A 23293-nucleotide genomic window follows, 5' to 3' on the forward strand; every position below is an offset into this window, starting at 1 on the left:
ACTGCTGACATAAATGAACAACAATACTAGTGGCTTTATATTCATGTTTAAATGTTTTTCTTTTCCTATTTGAATTGTAAAGCATTCCTTCTGTCTTCTACCTTCTATTTGAGTAGGCTCTTGTTTGCCTAAAAGCTATTCACACACGTACAAGAGATGTACGAAATAGACACACCTATTGCATTCCAGTATGTATTGCTATCATGGACTTGGAGGATTTGGAACTTTATTTTGGTGGTATTTAATCATGTCTGGGTTTTTTATTTTTTCTTAAACCAAAAACCACTGAAAATTTTGAAAAAAAAAAAAGTTTTTTCTTAGTTTTTGTTATAAAAATTTGTAAATAAGTGATTTTTCTCCTTCACTGATGTGCGTTAATGAGGCTGCACTGATGGGCACTGATAGGCTGCACTGATAGGTGGCACTGGCAGCACTGATGGGTGACACTGAAAGGCAGCTCAGATGGGCATTGATGTGCACTGGTAGGCACTGATGGGCACTGGCACGAGGCACTGATGGACACTGACAAGTGGAACTGCTGGGGCCACACTGATCATCAGGGCACGCTGATCATCAGTGCCCTGATGATCAGTGTACGTGTCCCCTCCGTGGAAAGCCGATTACCGGCTCTCCTCTCGAGCTGTCAGCGTGACATCTCGAGAGGAGAGAAATGCCGATAACCGGCATTTCCCTGTTTACATGTGATCAGCTGTGATTGGACACAGCTGATCACATAACCGAGCCGACATCTTCGGCTCTTTCCATGATCTGTGATCCGCTGTGTTTGAGGGACACAGCGCACTGCCGCGCTGCCCGCTCCCTGAGCCGCGCATGCGCAGTGAGAATGGGAGGACGTCATATGACATCCTCCCAGAACGAGAGAACCACCTTGCGCCCGTCATATTACTATATGACGGGCGGAAGGTGGTTAAAAGACCATATAAATGCTGTGTGTTTGAAAATGTGCTTCCAGAGCTCCTTTTGCTTCTTATTGGGTTATGGAACTCAGCCAGCAGTATTCCTTCTGTATGCTTGTGTGTTTGGCTTTATGGCTGTTTGTGTTCTTGTGGTTTTTTTTTTTTTTTGGTTTTTTTTTTATGCTTTGTGCTGCATGTGGCAAAAAAAACCTAAACGGACGACAACAATGAATGGCCAGTGCACTTAACCGCTTCCCTGCCACCCTATAGCACAAATACTGCTACAGGTCAGTAGGACTGTGCAAAAGTGTGTGTGTGTGTGTGTGTGTGTACATGATTTCCGGGTAGGGGCGGCTATGGCTGTCAATCACCGGGTCCTGGCCAGAGATTCCCCACTGGTGATCGCTGAAGAACACTGACAGAGGAGAGGTCTGTAGGTAAACAATACAGATCTCTCCCCTGTCAGCTCCAACATGCTGCTTTGTTTTGCTCCGCATAGCAGAGCAATACAAAGCAGCATGGTTACATAGTAAATCACACACAGCACACATAGTAAAACAGCAAACCTAGTAAAACAGAAAACAGCACACAGTTGACCCTTTGATCGCCCCAGATGTTAATCCATTCCTGCCCAGTGTAATTAGTACAGTGTCTGTTCTCTTTTTTTTTTTTTTTTTTTTAGCACTGGTCAGTGGCAGTAAGTTAGTGTCAGAATGCCCGCCGCAGTCCAGCTATAAGCTGCTGATCGCCACCATTACCAGTGTAAAAAAAAAAAAATTCCAGTGTATATATTACCTCCATTTGTAGACGCTATAACTTTTACGTAAACCATTTCATTTACTTGTATTGGGATTTTTTTTTTATTTTATTTTTTTTTAGCAAAGACGTAGCGGAATACATTTTGGCCTAACTTTATGACAAAATTTGATTTTTAAAATTTTTTACTGAATGTTTTATAGCAAAAAGTCAAATATATATATTTTTTTTTAAATTGTTGGTCTTTTTTTGTTTATAGCACAAAAAATAAAAACCGTAGAGGTCACCGAAAGCTCCACTTGTGGGGGAAAAAAGGACATGAATTTCATTTGGGTGCAGGGTTGCAGACCGCGCATTTGTCAGTTAAAGTAGTGGAGCGCAATTTAAAAAAAATAAATAAAAAATGGTCTGGTCAGGAAGGGGGGTGAATCCGCTGGAGGCAAGTGGTTAACAGGGTTGCTGTACTGATCATCTGTGAGAGGAGAGTTTTTTTATCCTGATTGCCTACAGCACATGTACTATGTCGTCTAGTACCAATGTGAGCAAGCAGCTGCGTTCTGATCATCATCCATGCCAGTGTCCTGATTGCGAGCCAGTACCAGTGTCACCTGATACCAATATCCACCTCTTCAATTCATGGAGTGTTTTTCACTGATGGAAGCTATAGTAAAGATTCTATGAATATAGGAGGGGGGTGGGGCAAAAAGGGCTTGCATAGTCGGCACTCCTGATGAGTGCCTACAACAGGTCCAGTGGCTGTATTAACACCCCCTTTTCCCGCCAGCACTAAAATATTACCTCTACTTGTGGATGGATGGGACAGGTTAGGGGACAGAAGATTTCAACTAGGAAAGCAGTCACTACCACAAGGGACACTTCCCATTAAATGTGAGTTTTAGGCAATGAAATGAGCATTCAGAACATCTAGGCCGATCTTCAATTATTTATACCATAGTTTGTAGACTCTATTCCTTTCACAGTCTAAATAATTTTCACAGTCTAAATATTCTCTTATTTACTTTTTGTTCTGAAGAAATGTAGCGGAATACGTTTTGCCCAAATATATGAAGAAAGTTTTTTTTTTTTTTTTTTTTTTTGTTTTTTTTTTTTGTTTGTTTTTTTTGAGTGGGAAAATAAGGGAAAGGTTTGTTCAGTTTCCTTTTTTATAGCAAAAAAGAGACCAATGGTTATTGCATACCACCAAAAGAAAATTATATAAAAACTGTTTGGGTACAGTGCTGAAAACTTGAAAATGGCATGGACATCACCTAAGGTGTTTGGAAGTTGTCCTTCCCCCTCCCTCCCCTTAGTCTTCTGGGACACGTGACAGGTCCCAGAAGACTACATTATAAAGTGCAGCACTACTTGCACATGCGCAGTGGGCACCCGGCTGTGAAGCCACAAGTTTGTCACAGCTGACTGCCCACACTGAAGATACCAGAGAGAGTGAAACCAGCCTTGGTGAGGACACTGCTGGACCGAGGGACAGGTAAGTGGCTGTATTTTTAAAGTCAACAGTTACAGTTTTTGTAGCTGCTGACTTTTATTTTATTTTTTTTTTTTATTTGACTGGAACTTCGCTTTAACTTAATGTTTTTTCTCCTTTTATTTGCAGGCTGGCCCAACAGTTAATGTAAAAATTCCAAAGGACAAAGATGGCAAGCCAAAACTGTTTGCTTTTGTGAATTTTAAACATGAGGAATCTGTTCCTTATGGGATGAATTTATTAAATGGGATCAAGCTTTTTGGTAGACCACTCAAACTTCAGTACAGATCAGGTAACACAGCAGCGGCTGCAGTTTCTGTGAACTGAGAAACTTTATTTTAACTTGCAGTAAACCCTGCCATTGAACACATTCACTGCCCTTCCTTTCTTCTTTTTTTTTTTTTTTTCCTGGAATTGGTGGCAACTGCTGTAATACTGTATTGCTTTGTGATTTGAATCAAGATGCCCCTATTGCACACTGAGAAACACTAATGTTGAATCTGACCAGTATTCTGCTGCTAGTGAGAAAAGCAAATGAACTGCTCCTGCACTGCTTGTCGGTTGTGCGTATTGCCCTATAGTTAGTTGTGGAAAAGGGTGTTGGCGCAGAGCAGTTAGATGGGATGGTGTGAAAGGCAGCATGTTTAGTAAGATAGTCTTATTTATTTATTTTTGCATTTTTAACATTTTGTGTTTTTGAATTTGTTTCTAGGAAGCACTCATTTATCTCAAGATACAAATTTGGCTCAATCACCACAAGGAAATGCTCCTGGAAACAGTCAAGCATCTAATGGTAACAGGTACAAAATCTTGAAGTCATTGCTTGTAAGGGGAAAAAAAACATACCCTGTTCTCAGTGAGCACATATTTTAGGTTGTTGCATTTTGTGTATCTGTGTGTGTCTTTACTGTTACATATTTGTTATCCTGTATTATTATTATTCTATATATATATATTTTTTTTAAATGCCAATAAAGACACTGTCACGATACTGCATGCATGGCCCATACACCCACACACCTTACCAGTAATCCCTCTTTGCTCCTTTCTCCCTCTGCAGCCTGCATATGGATGAATGCTGTCAGTGACCCAGGGGAACAATATAATTTCCCTGGTCATTCCACAGTGCTCAAGACTGAGTACTTAATATCAGGGATGTTGTCACATGCTGTGACTCTTCATAATAGCTTTTCAGCAAAGAGCCTTTGCTTCTCTGGTTAAAGGCTCTTGAATTAAGACACAGAAAAGGAACAATAATACACACACTATATGTAGCACTGCAGCTCAGGAAGCTGAAGCACATAAGGTTGGGCCATATGTATATGTAATTTGAAACTATGCACAGAAAAAAGGTTTTTGAAAGATTTAAAACACATTGATAAGGCTTACATAAAGCAGATAAGCATTTATAAATAAAATAAGGGAAAGGATCATCAACACACTTCAGGTTTGTACAGCCTATAGTCTATTTTGTGTTCTGTCCAAGTTGCATGGCTCAGTATAGAACTTTTGCCCATAGAATATTTTCCAGCATTATGCTGATATCTTAACCTCCTGACCACAGGTTGGTTCCAAGGCAGTAGCTTACAATGAAGCTTGAATTTATTTATTTTTTTACCTAGTATGTAGTCTGTCCTTCTAGTGGTTTCCTTTCCCTGTGTGCTGCTTGTGAGCATTCTTTCTTGCTAAAAGGAGATTACAGACCTTTTGCAGTTTGATACCAGGCTTTGTGCACTCCTGCAAGTTAAATAGTTACATGGCCTGGTTGAAAAAAAGACACAAGTCTATTCAGTTCAACCAATAGAAGGGAAGAAAAAAAGTGTTGTGTGTAGACCTTGCCTAGAAGATACCTTTTTGTTTTTCCAATTACCTATTGTTTTCTACCTTCTTGCATTCTTTGCATGAATGTAAAGAACCTGTGTACAGCAGCCCTAACCCCCCTAATACTTACCTGTGCCCATCGCGATCCAGCAAGGTGCACGAAAGCCTTGGCAATGCATGGACTCTACTTCCTCAGCCCTCTGCCATTGGCTCCCACTGCTGTCAATCACAGCCAGTGAGCCAATGAGACAGGGCGGGGCCAAGCAAATGGATCTGTGAATGGATATACAGATCAGTGGTTCAGGAGCCCCCATAGCAAGCTGATTGCTCTGGGAGCACTTTACAGGAGGGAGGGACCAGGAATCCTGGCGGGGGACCCAAGAAAAGGAGTATTAGGGCTGCTCTATGAAAAGCCATTACACAGAGCAGGTAAGTATGACATGTTTTTTGTTATTTAAAAAAAAAACAACAAAAAAAACCCCTTATTTAATATCGCCCTTGACCACTTGCCGACCACAGATAGCCGAATGACGGCTTCACTGCGGCGGCCAGCCAGTTCTGGGTGGGTGTCATATGACGTCGTCCTGCACACCCCTGGTGATCTCTGTGATCTCCTATGTCCTACGGACACAGCTGATCACGTGGTATGGCAAAAGGCCAATCACAGCGGCCTTTTACCATGTGATCAGCCGTGTCCAATGACACACTGATCACCGGAAAATGCAATTGCCGGTTATCGGCTGCACTTTCCTCACGCTGCCACAGTGTGAGGGAAGTACTGCCGAGAACCGGCAGTTGTCAGAGGAGGGATCGCCACCGATCATCAGGGCACTGATGATCGGTGTCCAGCAGTGTCGCCACCCGCCAGCGCCCAGCAGTGCCGCCAGGCAGTGCCAGCTCATCAGTGCCACCTATCAGTGCAGCTTCATCAACTCCACATCAGTGAAGGAGAAAAATTACCTGTTTGCAAAATTTTATAATGGAGACACAAAACCCCTTAACCATTAGCCGCCCGGCCTATAGCTGTTTGGCGGCCGCAAAAATGCTTTAGCTTTCCGGGGTAGCTTTCCGGGGTGTACGCCATTTGACGTCCTCCCGCACATGCGCAGTTCACGCGGTTGCAGAGCTGCGCAGCGGCGTGATCTGTCACCGGCCGTGCACCTCGGACACGGCCGATGACAGATCTGAGTCCTGGCCCCCGTTGCCGGTACCATGTGACCTGCTGTGACCAATCACAGCAGGTCACATGACAGTTGTATACAATGGATGGCTTCATTCATGCCATCCATTGTATACTAGTGCCTAGCTGTGAATGGTCACAGCAGGTCACATGCACATGTCCTGCACATGTTACTATGGTAACATTGTACTACTTTGGTCATAGTAAAATATGAAAAAAAAATCTTAAAAAAAAAAATGTAATAAAAAATTTTAAAATAAAAAAATATATATTTATTTTTTTTTTCATACTGTCACCAGTCAGTGTCCCTGATCACCGCCATGCCAGTTATATGATGACGCTGTACTGCACTGGTGACAGTATGTAAAAAAAAAAAAATAGTAAATTTTTTCATTTTCCGAAAAATTATGACAAAAAAAATACAACTTCAAAAAACTCGCCATTCCTCTTATGAAGTACGTCGGACTGTCTACTCTGCAAAAAGGGGTCATTTGGGGGATATCTGTACTATTCTGACATTCTTGGACCTCAAGAAATTAGATTGGCTGTCAGTACTTCAGGATTGATCAATTTTCAGATCTATACCATAGTTTGTGAACTCTATAACTTTCCTACAAACTAAATAATACATCCTAATTTGGGTTATTTTCACCAAAGACATGTAGCAGAATACATCTCGGCCTAAATTTATAAAGACCAATTATTTATTTGTAAACTTTTATAACAGAAACAAAGAAAAACGTGTTTTTTTTTTTTTTTTTCAAAATTTTTGGTCTTTTTTTGTTAATTTAGCAAAAAATAACCCCAGCGGTGATTTAAATACCACCAAAAGAAAGCTCTAGTTGTGTGAAGAAAATGCTAAAATTTTAGTTTGGGTACAATGTTGTATGACCGTGCAATTGTCATTCAAAGTGTGAGAGCGCTGAAACCTGAAAACTGGCCTGGGCACGAAGGTGTAAAATTGCCCGGTATTGAAATGGTTAACCCCCTTTTTTTTTTTTTTTTTCAAATTTGTTCTTTTTTTTGTTTATAGCGCAGCGGCGAGTAAATACCACCAAAAGAAAGCTCTATTTGTGTAAAAAAAAAAAAAAAAAATTCATATGGGTGCAATGTTGCATGACCACGCAATTGTCAAAGTGTGACAGCGCTGAAAGCTAAAAATTGGCCTGGGCAGGAAGGGGGTATCAGTGCCCTGTAGGCAAGTGGTTAAAATAGTTGCCATGCCCCTATGTGCATATCATAAAGAGGGCCTGGACTTTTCTCCAAGATTCAAGGGTAACTCCACTTTTGTTTAATCACTTGTCTCCAGAGGATTTACGCCCTCTCTTTCCCAGCCAGGCCATTTTTTGCATTATGGCGCTGCGTTTAACTGACAATTGCGCGTTCATGCAACACTGCAACCAAATGAAATCCTTTTCCCACAAATACAGCTTTCTTTCGATGGTATTTAATCGCCTGTGCATTTTTACTTTTTTTTAAGCGCTATAAACAAAAAAGAGACCAACAATTTTGAGAAAAAAATATTTTTGACTTCTTGCTATTAAACATGTCCAATAAAAAAAAATCAAATTTCGTTATAAATTTAGGCCAAAATGTATTCTGCTACGTGTCTTTGCTAAAAAAAAAAAAAAAAAAAAAAATCCCAATATGTGTTAATTAATTGGTTTACCAGAAAGTTATAGCGTTTACAAGTGGCATTTATATATACTTCAATATTTTTTTTTTTTTTCATTTTTTGCTAGTAGTGGCGGCGGTAAGTGACTTATAGCTAGACTGTGGCTGGCGCGCTGACTCCGGGGGGGGGGACGACTGACTTTGTGTCACTGACATCCCCAGTGACACCAATACAGTGATCAGTGCTAATAAAAAGCACTGACACTGTACTAATGGCACTGGGCAGGAAGGGGTTAACATGTAGGGGAGATCAAAGGGTTAACTGTGTGCTGTTTCACTGTGTTCTGTGTGTGTGCAGCTGTAAGCACACTGCTTTGTATGGCTATACAGCTAGCTGCTTTTAAAGTAATAAAGCTTTATAAAAAAAAAGTCATTTATTGCTCATCCTGGCCCTTCTCTGGTCCCCTGCTGGTGCTCCTGGCCCCTACCCTTTGGCAAGTTCCCCAATAGGCAGCTGCTTCCTATGGGGACACTCATGTGGGCTCTCTCCTGAACATCCCTGTCTGTGTCTATTGACACAGACAGCATGGCTCGGAACCCGCCTCGCTCCCTCATCATAGGATTTGATTGATGGCAGCGAGAGCCAGTGGCTCCTGTTGCTATCAATCTTCCCAGAAATGAGCCTATTCCTGATCATGCACAGCGCTGGATTGGGGATGGGCTCAGGTAAGTAGAAATAGGGGCAGGGGAGGATTCTGTTGCCCAAAAGGTTTTTTACTTGATATATAGAATTTTTAGGGTAAAAAAAAAAATAAAACCTAGGCTTTAGAACCACTTTAAGTGGACTTCATTGATATTTGAATAAAGTGCTGCAGCACATTTTTTTTAATGAGAGGCCATAGTTCTACTTTCAAGAAAAGCTTTATGGACCCTTTCCTAGGTAAAATAAAACAATAAAGAAATAAAAAAAAGTGGTCTAATGTTTTGCTGGGATTAATTAGGCATAAATATTCTACAAAGTTCAGCCCCTTTTTTTTTATTTTTTTATGCCTCCCTAAGGCCTTTCTGGTTAGGTCAGGTTTACTTTTCCACATAACTATAATGGCTTTGTCAATTATATTCATTACACATTTTATGGGTTTTAAAACTATTTTTTTATGTTATCAGTTGGGAGTGTTGGGGGAGAGGAAAGTTGGAGTATCTGAGGTGGAGGGGGTTAAGGTGAAAGGGATTGGAAATGAAGAGGGATAATAAATGGGAAAGACGTACAAAAGGTGAATGGGAGCCGAGAGTTTGATGAGAGAAATTCAAATGAGAGGAGGGGGAATGAAAAGAGCACATTAATGCACTTTGGGCAGACATGTTGGAGTGAATGGAAGTATAAAGTTGTTGGTCTCCTATTTTGAGTGAGAAAGACAAAACTAAAGAACAGTTTAAACTGAGGTCCTGTATGTATTTTTGTAACCTGTGCTAGCCTACTGGTAAATAGGAATATTACAAGACTATCTCATCACCAGCTGATGTAATGTTTACGTATCATTGCACGATTCAGATTTCCTCTGTTTGGCACGAATATGTTTTATGAGCTGTCAATTTTTTTTGCCGCAACCAACTTGCCATTTATTTTTAGTTATCCCAGACAGGATGTTAATGAGGATTTCATGAAATACACTGACTTCTCACCTGGTGCAAGCTACCAGAGGCCCCACTCCTCTCCAGATAATCTGCAAAGACAAGCAATGGTAAAGCTTAACTTTTTTAGCAGTTTCAGTTTTCATTGTCCCGTTGTGGCTAATGTTTTAAAGTGTGTGGTAGTGTGTTGTGCTTTTTGTGTGTGAGGGTTTTCTTTTTGTGCAATTGAGGAATTCTGCCTGTTCTCCTTCCTCCTCTGCTCTAATGGCCGATCAGATTGTAATGTTTCTGTGCACCCCCCTGGTAAATCATTTCCTCCTTGTGCCTCTTTCCACCAACCCCAAGCTGCTCTCCTTCCAAGGAACCTCACTCTGGCCCTACTGGTCCGCAGAGATCTCACACTCTCCAGCAATTTGCTTGAAGTAAGAGACCAAGTCTGCAATTGAGCCCCAGTACTGTTGTGCTTTTGATGTCTGGCCACTTCGTGAGGTCACGAACTCCGGCTTTGTCACTTTTAAAATAGTTTGGCTAGTTGGAGAGGTGGAGGAATTACATCACAATCTCCACTTCAACCAGTCAAAGGAAGTTTGATGCTCACAGTGGATGCATCTGTTAGTAAAGGTAATAATTCGATACTGACATATCTTTAGAGGCATGTCCAGAGAGTTCTCTTACACATTACTCCACTCTCGAGACGCAGGTACCAGAGATCCCTCCTGATACACCTGCTTAATGCTGCCAAGGTTTGAATCCCACAAAAGTGAAAAAGCACAGAGCCACCATCAGTTGGTCAATGGATAGCAGTGGTAAATGAGATTAATGACCTGAAACATTTACCAGCAGCTATGAAATGCAAAGAACAGTGTAGGAAAACATTGTGTTTTCAGTGGACTCCAGTCTCACCCCTCCTCCTCCCTCCTCCTCTCTAGACCCCCTGTATCTATCAAAAATATTTTGAAAACAAACTCTTCTGGCCTAAGCAGTACTTTTATCAGAACCCCACCCACCCACTAGTTGAGAATGTTCAGGTATTTTGGTCAGAAGGTGCTCAGTCTTTAGTCTCATCTGTGGTTGGAATTCATACAATTGTTAAAGTGATTGTAGAAGCTCAGTTTTTTATTTAACAATTGTATGAATTCCAACCACAGATGAGGCTAAAGACTGAACACCTGACCAAAATACCTGAACATTCTCAACTAGTAGGTGGGTGGGGTTCTGATAAAAGTACTGCTTAGGACAGAAGAGTTTGCAGAGAGCGTTCTTGCTTTCCATCCCAGTGAACACTCCTAAAAAGTGAAAGCAAAATCTCCATAATGGTGACACCTAAAGCACCTAAAAAAAAAAAACTCAGATGATTTCTTTTCCACATTTTAGTGTGGCTATTAGCCCAGTAGATTTTGGTTCAAAGTAATATATATATAGCTTTAAAGTTTTTGGTGTAGTATTTAGCACTGTACTATTTTTTATTTATTTTTCCTCCCACAAGATGAACAACTTTTATAAGCAGGAGCCTAGCTGGTACAGCCCGAACAGTAACCATCCTACTCAGCACCGATATGATTCTCCCCCTGAACACAGAAACTCAAGAAACCATGTCCCCCATCCTTATGAAAATTATAACAATAGAGATATGTATAACAGGGGGGGTCAGGAAGAATCTCAATATCGAAGTCATGGTGTGGAGGAGCATCATTATCGAAGCCATGGTCCAGAGGAGCAGCATTATCGAAGCCGGGGTCAGGAGAGGTCAAGTCCATATTCAAGAAAAGATCCCAGATGGGGTCCACCTCACCATTAAACGGTGTATCTCATTCTTCCCTTATGTACAGTATATGTATAGAGATTGTAGTATTAATTTTTTTCTCAAACAGACCAGTAATATTTGAGGCTAATGAAATATTTCATTAGCCTAGATATATAGTTTTGAGTTTGCTTTTGTTTTTTTATTGAACAATTTTTGTGGAGGTTTTTTTAGTTTCAACTTCTTTTAATAATGAAGCAAAATTCCAAGCACGTCAATCATTAACTTACCTCCTATGGTTTTACTAAACAGAGAAGTGTACTTTCTGAAACCAACAAATATGGCTAAATTGCAAAGATTAGGAGCTGAGTCCCTGTCATTCATGTTGGAGGTAGTGCTAGGACAGTTCTAAGAGGTCCAGTTAGCCTAAAAGTAGCACAATTTGGGCAGGTATTTAAGATGTTTTATTAATTCCGTTTTAAGGTTCACTCTCTCCCTACCCATTAAACTTTTTTTTTTTTGGCCCTCCAAACTTTATAGGAAGGTGGTACATGTATTGTATCTGTTGTTATTAAGTTGGGTACAATGTCCCGCTGAGACCTTGTATTCTGACATGGGGTTGGCTGCAAGCTTTGATCAAATGCAGGCTTTACAGCATGCCTGTTCTGCAGAAGCCAGTTTAACGACTGTCTTCTGTTAGACAGCTGTAGACACGGACCAAAAGTCATCCAGTGCAGCAGGAACTTCACTATAGCTTTCTTTAGTATCCCGCAGAAAAGACAAACCATCCCACGTATTACAAACAACGATATCCTCAATCTGCACATTGTGCCATGGTAATGAATTAGGGAAATCTGCTTTTGTAGAAAGCACCATAGGAGGTTGGATGAGTATATCTGTTTTTATGTGAAATGCTTTATATCTTCTGTCAGTAATATTTCTTTTGGAATTGTGGTTTTGTTTTATCACAATGTTTTTACCAATTTTTAAAATTGTAAAAAGAGGTTAAATGCTTTTAAAACCTAAAAATTTCAATTTTTTTTTTTTTTTTTTTTTTTACAGATTTTGAATAGCATGTAAGCCTAATGTTTAAATAGCAGAATTTATTAATGTATATTTTGCATTACAGTGACTTCATATTTAGAAAATATAAAGTAAAAAGACTGCACACTGTTGTGTTTTTATTTTTGGTGTGTGTTATTTTGAGTATATTTTTATAATATTTTCAGCTTATAAAAACTGCACTCTCAAGTGTAATATATACGGTCAGCTGGCTTTCAAAGCTGTAGGTCAAAGTGGGTTTCCCTAGTACTGTTGCTAGTTTGAGTTTATATCTTTGACATGAGAATTTGCAGCAGAAAGAATAACACTTTAAGGTATAAACAAGTTTTGAGTTTAGATCTACTTAAAATAGAGCTCCACCCAAAACTGATGTTCTGCCTTAAGGCCTTGTTCCCCACTCCCCATTAAGGATTGACACCTTTGGAAAGTTTTTGTAGTTGCTGATGAACAGAAATGTGCCGTGCTTCACAAAAGTTACTCAAAATAAATCTGTAATAAATAAGAAGTGCAACCAGGTGCTAATATAACAGGTGGCACAATAAATCTCAATAGGCAAAACCAATATGCATACACATACATATGATCAAAAAAAGTAATAGTAATGTCTATATCCATAGCAAAAAAAATGCAATAATTAAAAAATAAAAATATTATAGAAATTATAAGGAGGAATATGTGTATATATATATATATATATATATATATATATATATATATACATACATATACACACATCTCTCTTCAACCGTGCTCCGTTCCTTTTTTATAATGAAATATCCCGTTCTTCTTTAATTGATTTTTTTTTTGTGAGAAAACTTGCATTTACTGTGCTCCCCCACCAGATGGGCTCTCACGTCAAATATATGACCAAACCGTTAAGTGAGGTCATATCACGCTTGTTTCCCTTTTTAAATGGGCCAAAATGGATGGAATGGTATCCTGCTGTTTGGGGTCCTTCTCCACTCAAACGATAGGCTCCCCTTCCACGGTGGTTTATGCAGAGGAATAATCAGATCATAGTGTATTATCCTTCAAAACTGTTTTATTCATAAAAGAAATGCACTCACATATGTTCTGTATATATAAACTGCTCTTTTGATTTTTTTTTTTTTTTTTTTTTTTCCCCCATTTTGACTGAATCTCTGCTTTAAAGTATAACTCATTTTCTTTTTTTTTTAAATTTTTGTTTCAAGGGATTACAACACCTGTCAGATGTTAATTGCTTTGTGCCCCCCATTCAGGAGATTTGCCCTCTTTGTCATGTTTTACTATTATCACTGTGAGTGAAAGTAAAAGAAAATCCCAGATTTTGAGTTGTCCCCAGAACAGTAGTAGAGGGGAACTCTTTGGAACACTAGTTCTGGTGGAAGTGATGGATAAAATCCCCAATGGGTCAAAAATGAGAAAAAAAAACGGATGATAACCCTCCCTTACTCTGTCTAAAATGGGGGGGGGGGAAAAGTTTTCTTTTAGTTTGACTTTTAACCTCCCCGGCGGTATGATTATTTCCGATTTTTGGTGCTGAAAGCGGTACCATTTATTTTGCATGGAAATATGTAGTTTTTTTTATTGTAGGCTGTAATATTTAGGAATAACTCACTGAAATCTGTCCGAACAAGAGTCTATTAAACATCCCGGGGATGATAAAATTTTAAACACAAAATCATAAATTATAATTTCATAAATAATCATAAAAAATAATAATATAATAATACATTTAATTCAATAATATAATCAAACCAAAAACACTGAAATGTGAAATATAGCGCCAAGTTCGCACATCGCTGAGCAAAGTCGCAAAATCGTTTTCAGTGTCTGATGACGAATTTCCCCACAAATCATTATCACTCAATTCTGCAAGTGGTTCTGATTTACTATCGCTGTTCTCTAGCTGATCTAAACCGCTTTTGACCTAAAGGGATGCTTTTGGCCGCCATGGACGTTTCTCAGTTTCCAGGCAGAAAGAACAGACAAAATGCAGGCGGGGCGCAGGACAAAGCACTAGGGACAAAATGTATGTGAAATTGGTTGAGGCAGCAATGTTTTACTATGTAAAATAAAAAAAAAAAAAAAAAAGACATTATTTAAAATTTTTAAATTTCCCGCCGCCGGCGGCGCCCGTACGTCCCGATGTCACAGGGACAGGACACAGAAGCCGGATGCCGGCATCGGCCGGAGGAGATGGCCGGGGACGCTGCAGGGGACACATCGCGGGAGCGCAGGGTAAGCTAAGTGAAGAACAAATGCCGAAGCAGTGCCGCATGGTATTCCCGAGTGTAGCTCGGGGTTACCGCTCTTGGTACTGAAATGTTACCCCGAGCTACACTCGGGAATACCGCCAAAGAGGTTAATGTATTCCCTGCATTAAGTTAAACCCCCCCCCCCTACCTGTTCTACCCCCTCTTGTCTCTAAACACTTACCATTCTCCTGTTACGGCTCCGGCACTGTTTCGGCTGCAGTACCACTCTTCTCACTTCCTGGCCTCACAAGAGACACTAGACACTGATAGCAGCAGGAGCCTATTGCCTCAGCTGCTGTCAGACAAACTTCTGTGAGGAGGGAGTTGGGATATGTCTTACCAGTGTGTACCCCCTTAACATCTGGCTTGCTCAGAAGTCACCCAAAGCAGGGAGAAGCAGACAGTGCTGCCCTTACCCCAGGTCCCCAATCTGCACCTCTTTGGCACTTATTGTACTGCCCTTGAGGCTCCTACAGACAGTGGTTTGCATTTTCCTTACCTATGTGCTTACTCCAGTGAGGCAAAATACTCCGGACAGGTTTGTAGTTAACCACTTGCCTACCAGGCACTTATACCCCCTTATTTACCAGGCCAATTTTCAGCTTTCAGCGCTGCCGCACTTTGATTGAGAATTGCGCGGTCATGCAACATTGTACCCATATGAAATTTTGATCATTTTATTTTCCTCACAAATGGAGCTTTCTTTTAGTGGTATTTAATCGCCACTGGGCGCTTTACTTTTTGCGCTAAAAATAAAAAGTGTAAAAAATTTGAAAAAAAAAGTTTCTTTGTTTCTATTATAAAATTTTTCAAACAGGTATTTTTTCTCCTTCACTGATGTGCGTTGATGAGGCAGCACTGATGGGCGGCACTGATAGGCAGCACTAAAGGGCACTGATAGGTAGTACTAATGAGGTGGCACGAATAGGCGGCACTGATAGACAGCACTAATGAGGTGTCACGGATAGGCGGCACTAATATGCAGCACTGATAGGTGGCACTGATGATGGGTACTGACTGGCACAACCCCTGGGCACTGACTGGCAGCACTGGTGGGTGGGCACAGGTGGGCGGCACTGGTGGGCGGCACTGGTGGGCACAGGTGGGTGGCACTTCTGGGCACAGGTAGGTGGCACTGCAGAGTGGCACAGGTGGGTGCACTGCTGGGTTCAGGTGGGCGGAGCTAGTGGGCGCACTGCTGGGTACAGGTGGGCGGAACTTGCGGGCGGCACTGCTGGGCACCGATCAGGGCACTGATCATCAGTGCCCTGATGATCGGTGCCGATCCCCGCTCTGACAACTGCCGGTTCTCGGCAGTACTTTCCTCACGATCTGACAGCGTGAGGAAAGTGCAGCCGAGAACCGGCACTTGCATTTCCCTGTGATCAGCGTGTCATTGGACACCGCTGATCATGTGGTAAAAGGCCGCTGTGATTGGCCTTTTACCACATCACGTGATCAGCTGTGTCCGTAGGACACAGCGATCACGGAGATCGCCGGGTGCGCGCCCCCTGGGGCGCGCAGGAGAGCGCGTTCTGGGAGGACGTCATATGACGTCCACCCAGAACTGGCCGGCCGCAGTGCAGCCGTCATTCGGCTATCTGCGGTTGGCTACTAGTTAAATTGTTTGTGTGATTTATTTCACACTATCCTAAAGTAATATTAAACCCGAAAGCAAACATTTTATTATAGTACAGCTTACCAATTCTTCAATGTGGTGGCTGCATTAGTTTTCTTTTTTCAGGCTTTCTTTCCTTTATTTTCACTGGTGATCTGGATGGTTAGTCTGTTGTTTTGAAACCGGAAGAAGCAGTCCTGCACATGTAGCTGTTGGAGGGTTGAGACAAATACTTTGAAGTAGAGCTCCAGTAAAAAAAAATATATATATATATTTTCCCATGCAGTGGGGCTGTGTCCACACTGCATGGGTTAACTGGTAGTATTGTCCAGGGGCTCAGGGAAAAGCTTATACTTACCCTGTCCTCGGAGCCTCTGGAAAACCATGCTCCCCCATGTCCATTGATGGACTCTTCCTGCCGTCCTCATGGCTGCAGCCAGTCTATGGGTGTGATGATGTCCAGAACATCCCATTCACAAGACCACTAGCGAACAGGGGAAAGAAGCAATGGGGATCAGTCTGGCGCTCAGCGGATTAGGCAAGTATATCTCATCTTTACAAACCCCTAGACAAAAATGAGCATTTATCCCATGCTGTGCAGGCACAGCCCCACTGCATGGGAAAATACATTTTTTTTTGTATGGATTTCTTCTTTAACATTGATGGGCACTTACAATGATCAACTTTTTTATTTATGTAAAACCTTCTTCCTAAAAGAAAAAAAAGTTGTAACTGCTTAATAAATGCTATTGACTGGAACTTGTTAGTTTATCTAAATCTGCTAGTACATCTAACACTCCAGATTAACCATGCTGCTGGCCAAGGGTGTGTCTGTTGCGCCTTCATCCAGAATATAAGCACCCAATTAAAAGATAGTGTGTTACTGTCCAGATCACCAGGTGAAAACAAACCTTAAAGCTAATGCATCCACCACATCTAAGAATTGGCTGCAAAATATTACCGGTACATCTCTGGTTTTGGGTTTAATACTTCTTTAAAGGATAAGTTCACATTTGGGAACATGTTACTTAGTCCAGCCTAAAAATGGGTGGAACATGTGAGGTCCCTTTCACACTTGCAGACCATTCGTTTCATCAGTTCAGTCACGTTTTTTTTAACGACAAATGGATACATCGGGTTTCCATCAGATTATCAGTTTTTACATCTGTGGTTTTTTTTTTTTGGTTTTTTTTTTACTTTTGTTAGCAATGCAAAAACGGACCATTTGTCTGTTTTACATCCATTTTTTGTCCATTCTGTTTTTTTAACGGAATACAAATAGGGCTTTGATCCGTTTAAAAAAAAAAAAAAAACGGATGTTGATGGATATGGATGTAAACAGATGATCACCCATTTTTACATCTGGTTTTCCATGGAGATGCATTGATGTCTGTTTTTTCATCTGTCAACAGATGGATGAAAAGTGGTCAAAAGGTCCCAAAGTGTGAAAGGGGCCTAACATGTTCCCAATGCTGCAACCCCTGCCTGCTGCCCCTCCCGAAGTTCCCTGAACTAGCTGTCAGGTTTAAAAACAGTGTGGCCATGTCATTCATGCACAGTGTTCTGTGAACAATCCTAGCAGCTGTTGGCTTGTACTTCTCAATGAACTACCATGGCACTGCAGAGCTCCGTGGTAGTTCTTTGAATCTTCCTGTTAGTATATCAGCTTTCCTGTACAGGCAAGGAGCTATTCTGACAGGTTTGCAGGAGACCTGCTAATCACTGGTGCAATGCTGCACAGGCTCCTGCAGCCAAAAATAATGAATGCACTTTTTTACCTGCAAAAATATGCATTTATTATTTTTGTGGAAAAGGTGAACTTATCCTTTAAGATTGGGTCACTGAGTTTCCAGCAGGGGATAAGAAGAGATGTATTTGATTTGAAAGAAGACCAAGTGGTTGTTGGACTAGAGCTGCTGGCCAATATGGGCTGTATTGTGTTAGTAAATATTCCAGTCTAGTACAAGATTGATAGTGGAATGAGAAAAAAAAAAAATCTTTTCTGACAGACTCCATGGCAGCACAGGTATTGGTTAGTCCCGCCTTCTCTTCTATAGGACCCCACTCCCATAAATCTTTGCTCCTCGCCAGAGGCACTGGTTCCTTTTTTGTCCTCCTCCTATGGACCCTAGTGCAAGCCTTACCTTGTTCCCATACAAGATGGTCCGCGACCAAGGTCTGGCGAGCCTCTCCAGAAGATGTGAGGTGACACGACGCTTGTTAGTTCCACAGGTCCCCAGCTAAAGGCGTGGTATTGGACATGGCAGATGGATGCAGTGGTGGAGCAGGCGTCCCCTCATCAAATTTCAGTGTTCCCCAGCTAATAGTGGGGTGGAAATGGGTGAGCAGGAGTCGGTGCCGGAAGAGCTCAGGTATGCCAATGGCGGGTGAGCTACATTTGGACCGGATAGTCTGCTAATATCGGGTGGCCATATAGTGCCCCAAACAGACGAGGCAGTCTTGGCTGTGCGGAGTTGGTAAGCAGTGCTCCTTGCCAGTGTTCAGGTCTCATTTTTGCCCCTTATTTTCTTTCTTTATCTTTCCCTGGTGCTAGTGGATGCCTGAAGCGCAGTACTGCGCTCCAGGCCACTGCTTCCTGGTTCAGAGCACTGTGCATGCACGAGTTGGCCTCGGAGCAAGGCTTGGCTTCGCGCGTACGCAGCACGTAGGCGGTCAGAGGTCTGGCAAGTGCGCAGTATGGCGGCGATGCCGTCACAGCTTTGCGTCAAATTTAAACGGCTGCCAGAGCTGTTCTCATTGGGGAATTCTGCAGGCTGAATGGTCTACTGTGAAGGTCAGTACCTACTCCCTCCTGTTCCCCCTGGTGGTCTGCTGGGATTTTGTATGTCTTTTTTTTTCTTTTTACAACTTTGTGCCTTTGCAGCTGGCCCAGCATGGATGTGTCACCGCCTCCTTGTGGTCATCCCCTGCAGTAGGTACAGATGGACAGCTTTAGCCCCTTGATCCCTCCACTGGCACTTTTCTGTGGCTTTTAACTATCCCCCGTTCTGTGTTTTTTTTTTTTTTTTTTCCCCTCCTCTCTAGGTCTGATCACCACTATACAGCACACGATGATGAAAGTGCATCCAGGTCTCAGCACCATCATTCGTCCTATAGATCCAGATGCCACAGGTCTTCAAGCTGCAGGCATCACCGGAGAAGCTCTTGCGCCTCCAGGCATTGCATTAAGGGGCACTCCAGCCGCTCCAATAGGAAAACTTGCTGGGGGTGCGATTCTCAGGTTCCTGATGACAGGTCATTATGTGACTCCTGTTTTGCACGGGCGATCGGCGAAAGAGAACGCCAACCAACAGGTAGAGGCTTTGGTCAGACGGGTTGTTCAAGAATCCCTGAAAGAAGTTGGGACTAGTCGCTCCTGCAGCCCATTGGTCGGGCTGTGCTCCCCTCCCAAAGATCCCCAAGAGGGATTGGAGCTTTCACAACCTAGCCACCTGTCAGCCTGGAGCCTCAGTGAGGTGGACAGTGAAGATCCATGTGTCGATTTTGATTACGCCTTGGTCTCACCCCTGGTCAAAGAGGCCCTGAAGTGGGAAGAAGCTGGGGAGTCTCCCCCTAAACATAGGAAATTCTTTAAACATCTAAGGAAGGATCGTCCAAACTTTCCGTTCCTGGAGGAACTTGGGGAAATTTTCAGGAGTGGAGCAATGTCGATAAGAGGGCCTTCTTGCTGAATAAAGCAGCCAAGCTTTATCTATTCAAATCAGAGCACGTCAAACATCTAGAATCTACCCTCCCCCTTGAAGATACAGCGTTCTTCAAGGACAACCTGGAAAGGAGAATCAATTACAATCTCAAGCGCATCTACGGCTGGGATGGCTTGCAAGCCAGCACTTGCCTTAGTGGCCTTGTCTGAAGCTATGAAGTGGGGTTGGATAACATGGATGCGGCCCTCAGAGGATTTCCGGAAGAGGTGGCCAGGAATTCAGGTATTTGGGAGCTGAGGTTGGCATCTGCTTTCTGGGGGGAGGCCTTGATTGACTTTACCCGTCTGCTGGTTCGGGTTATGCTGTCCTTGGTGCCAGCCAAGTGTGCATTGTGGCTTCAGCCCTGGTTGGCTGATCTAGCCTCTAAGCAGGCATGGTGCAAGATCTCCTTTTGAGGGTTCCTCCCTGTTTGGGAACAAACTGGACAGCGCTATAGCCCGGGCTACAGGCGGGAGGTCCGGTTTCCTGCCCTAGGTTCAGCGGCTGCTAGGCCAGAAGAGGGCTCAGCCCAGAAATCAAGGCTCAGATCGAGCTAGGGATGCGCGCCTCTACAGGCCGGGCCACAGATTCAGGAGAGGCCGATCATCTTTTCAGAAATCCTCCAAGGGCTTGAGATTGGACCTGCTCAGGCAGGCCAAGTGGGGGCACACCTTCGCCATGTCTGGGCGGCTTCAATCCAGGACGCCTGGGCCGTCAACACGGTATCTTTAGGTCATGCTTGGGTGTTCAAGAGCCCTCATCTCAGGTTCACCCCTATGGCCCTTCCACATTCTGAAGAAAGGAGGGAAATCCTGCTGTCCTATGTGGACTCTGCTGGCACATGGCACTGTCGTGCTGGTTGCGGAGGGCGAAGAATTTCAGGGCATGTACTTGCCCCTCTTTTTGGTCCAGAAAAGAAATGGGGCCTGGAGGCCGGTCATAGATCTAACCCATCTAAAGTAATTTATCAGGAAGTCATAATTCAAGATGGAGATGCTTTTCACAATTCAACAAGCAATTCAGCCAGGCGACTGGCTCCTGTGTATAGATCCGAAGGACGCCTACTTTCATGTGCTCATTGCAAGAGATTTTCAGAGATTCTCCAGCTTGCTGTGGTTCATCAGTATTTTCAGTTTGTGTGTCTCCCCTTTTTGCTTTTGACGTCGCCTCAGGTGTTTTCAAAAGTCTTGTTGATGATCGTGGCTCTGATTAGAACCAGAGGCATTCACCTGCACCACTACCTAGACGACCTGCTCCTAATATCCTAGGAAAGAGTACAGCACAGGGCCCATGTCATCTTGACCCTTCTCGAGTTCGGGTGGTTGCTGAATATGGAGAAGAGCCAGTTGGAGCCGATGCAGTCTCTAATATTCCTCGGGGCTCATTTTGACATGATCGGCACCACCCTCTCCCTGTCCGTGGAGAAGATTCTGGTGATCCCGAGCCAAATACTACCTGCCCTGTCTTCCTCACACCTTCGGGCCCTCCAACGCCTGAAGATCATTGGCACCATGGTGTCCACAGCGGGGATGGTGAAGTGGGCACAATGGAAAATGCGACACTTCCAAAAGTGGATTCCAGGCAGCATGGGCCAGGTCATTTACATATCTTCCTCCATGAAGAAGAGCCTTCCCTGGTGGTTGCAGCATAAGTACCTGCTCAATTGCCATTCGATTGCCCCATTACCAGGGTCACAATCACTAAGGATGCCAGCAACTCTGGATGGGGTGCTCTCTGCCAGAGATAGCTCAGGGCAAATGGAGCTGTCCATCCCACAGATTGAGGTTGAACGTCCTGGAATTACGAGCGGCACTCTAAGCCCTACAGGCCTTTCAGCATCTAACATGGGAAATCAGTCCTCCTGAGGTCCAACAATACGACGGCAGTGTCCTACATAAGGAGACAAGGAGGGACCCACAGCCTGTCCCTCTTGTGAGAGGTAGAATCGTGGCTTGAGCTCAGAGAAACCTGTCCAACATATCGGCAGTATAAGTCCCTGGAGTCCAGAACTCAGAAGCAGACTTCCTTTCAAAGGTTCAATTGGACAACGAGTAGTCTTTCACAGAGGTTTTCAAGTAGATACTGAGCCACAGGATCAGTCCAGAAGTCAACCTGTTTGCCTCCCCGTGTAACAGCAAACTGGGGATGTTCTACACCAGGAATTGCTGTCCCCAGGACTTCGGGGTATATGCTCTGACGGATCAGTGGGGGATTTGCATGGCCTATGCGTTTCTCCTGGTCCCTGTCATCTTCAGGTTTCTTTGGAGGCTCAGAGCAGAAGTGTTGGAGGTAGTGGCTGTAATTTCATACTGGCCAAACAGACCATGGTTTCCCTTCCTGGCGCAGCTAAGATTTTGGGATCCGGTTCCTCTCCCTCTCAGGCCAGACCTGCTGTTGCAGGGGGCCATCCTTCACCTTTGCGCAGTCCGGCTTCATCTATTGTCTGGTTCTTGAGAGGGGGAGGTCGGAGGCCTTAGACTGTCCTATTGAAGTTATCCCTACCCTGATGAATGTCAGAAGACCAAGTACCAACAGGGTCTATGGAAGAGTCTAGTCTAAGTTCGTGGACTATATCTCAACCATGGATGGATCCTTTAGTAATCCGAGGGTTCAGGATGTCCTGGGATTCCTGCAGTCAGGCCTGGACCTGACCCTGTTGGTCAGCACCCTCAGGGTTCAAGTGTCAGCCATCTTGCCCTTCACTGGAGTATCATGGGCTGACCACTCTCTGGTTTGGCAATTTTTCAAAGGGGCAGTAAGGTTGAGGCCCAAAGGAATTCAAGGTTCCCAAAATGGGACCTGCCGCTTGTCCTCGACTTCTTCTCTGGAGGCATTCCAGAATCAGCTGGGCATTCCATAGTGAGGAAGCTCTACATCAAGATGGTCTTTCTGGTGGCAGTTACATCAGCAAAAAGAGTCTCCGAAATCAGGAGCCTATGCTGTAAAGAGACGTTTTTGACATTCTTCCTGGATCGAGTGGTCCTCATCCCTATGCTAGTTTCTAATCCTAGACTTCGGTCTTCCACGAGAACCAAGAGATTGTCCTGCCAACATTTAGAGCCTTGGGAGTCAATGATGTTCACCCCCTGGACGTAGGTGAGAACTTAAGGCTATACTTGCGGGTCAGAGCATCCTTCCATAGTTCGGACCATCTATTTATCCTTTTCCATGGGAAGAGTAAAGGCCAAATCTGCTACAGAGCTAAGGGCTTGGCGCCTCCGGAGGCGGTGACTGCACACACAACCAGAAGTGTGGCTATGTCCTGGGCGGCTTCCCGGCATGTCACCCCTGAGATGATCTGCAGAGCGGCCTCATGGTCCTCCATCAACATTTTTATGGCTCATTACTGTGTACAGCCTGCCTCCTTATCCTCTGTTAATTTTGGTTTGAAAGTTCTGTCAGTTGATGGGGCAAATTAAACTCTTTGTTTGAGTATCTGCCCACTCATATGTGTATGGCTAGTTAGTTCCCAAACGTATGCTGCCAGGAAAACGGAAAATTTCCTATCAAATACTTACCGTA

At 43.3% G+C, this 23293-nt stretch overlaps 1 protein-coding gene across 4 annotated transcripts in view; it reads left to right on the top strand.

The window, feature by feature from the left end:
• Positions 1-23293, top strand: part of LOC149441456 (RNA-binding protein 7-like) — a 46567-nt gene that overhangs the window by 12394 nt on the left and 10880 nt on the right. For 3 of the 4 annotated variants that reach the window (XM_089657308.1, XM_089657309.1, XM_089657310.1), the window contains exons 3-6: positions 3289-3451; positions 3872-3959; positions 9405-9516; positions 10893-12315. In XM_089657308.1, the coding sequence (XP_089513434.1) occupies positions 3289-3451; positions 3872-3959; positions 9405-9516; positions 10893-11204 (675 nt within the window). In that variant the 3' untranslated portion in view covers positions 11205-12315. Of the gene's footprint in view, positions 1-3288; positions 3452-3871; positions 3960-9404; positions 9517-10892; positions 12316-23293 lie in introns of those variants that run through there. The other variant, XM_089657311.1, reaches the window with a different exon arrangement.

This window comes from Staurois parvus, unplaced genomic scaffold, assembly GCF_062004578.1.
Source record: "Staurois parvus isolate SC_StPar_1 unplaced genomic scaffold, SC_StPar_1.0 ptg000981l, whole genome shotgun sequence".
Lineage (NCBI taxonomy): Eukaryota > Metazoa > Chordata > Amphibia > Anura > Ranidae > Staurois > Staurois parvus.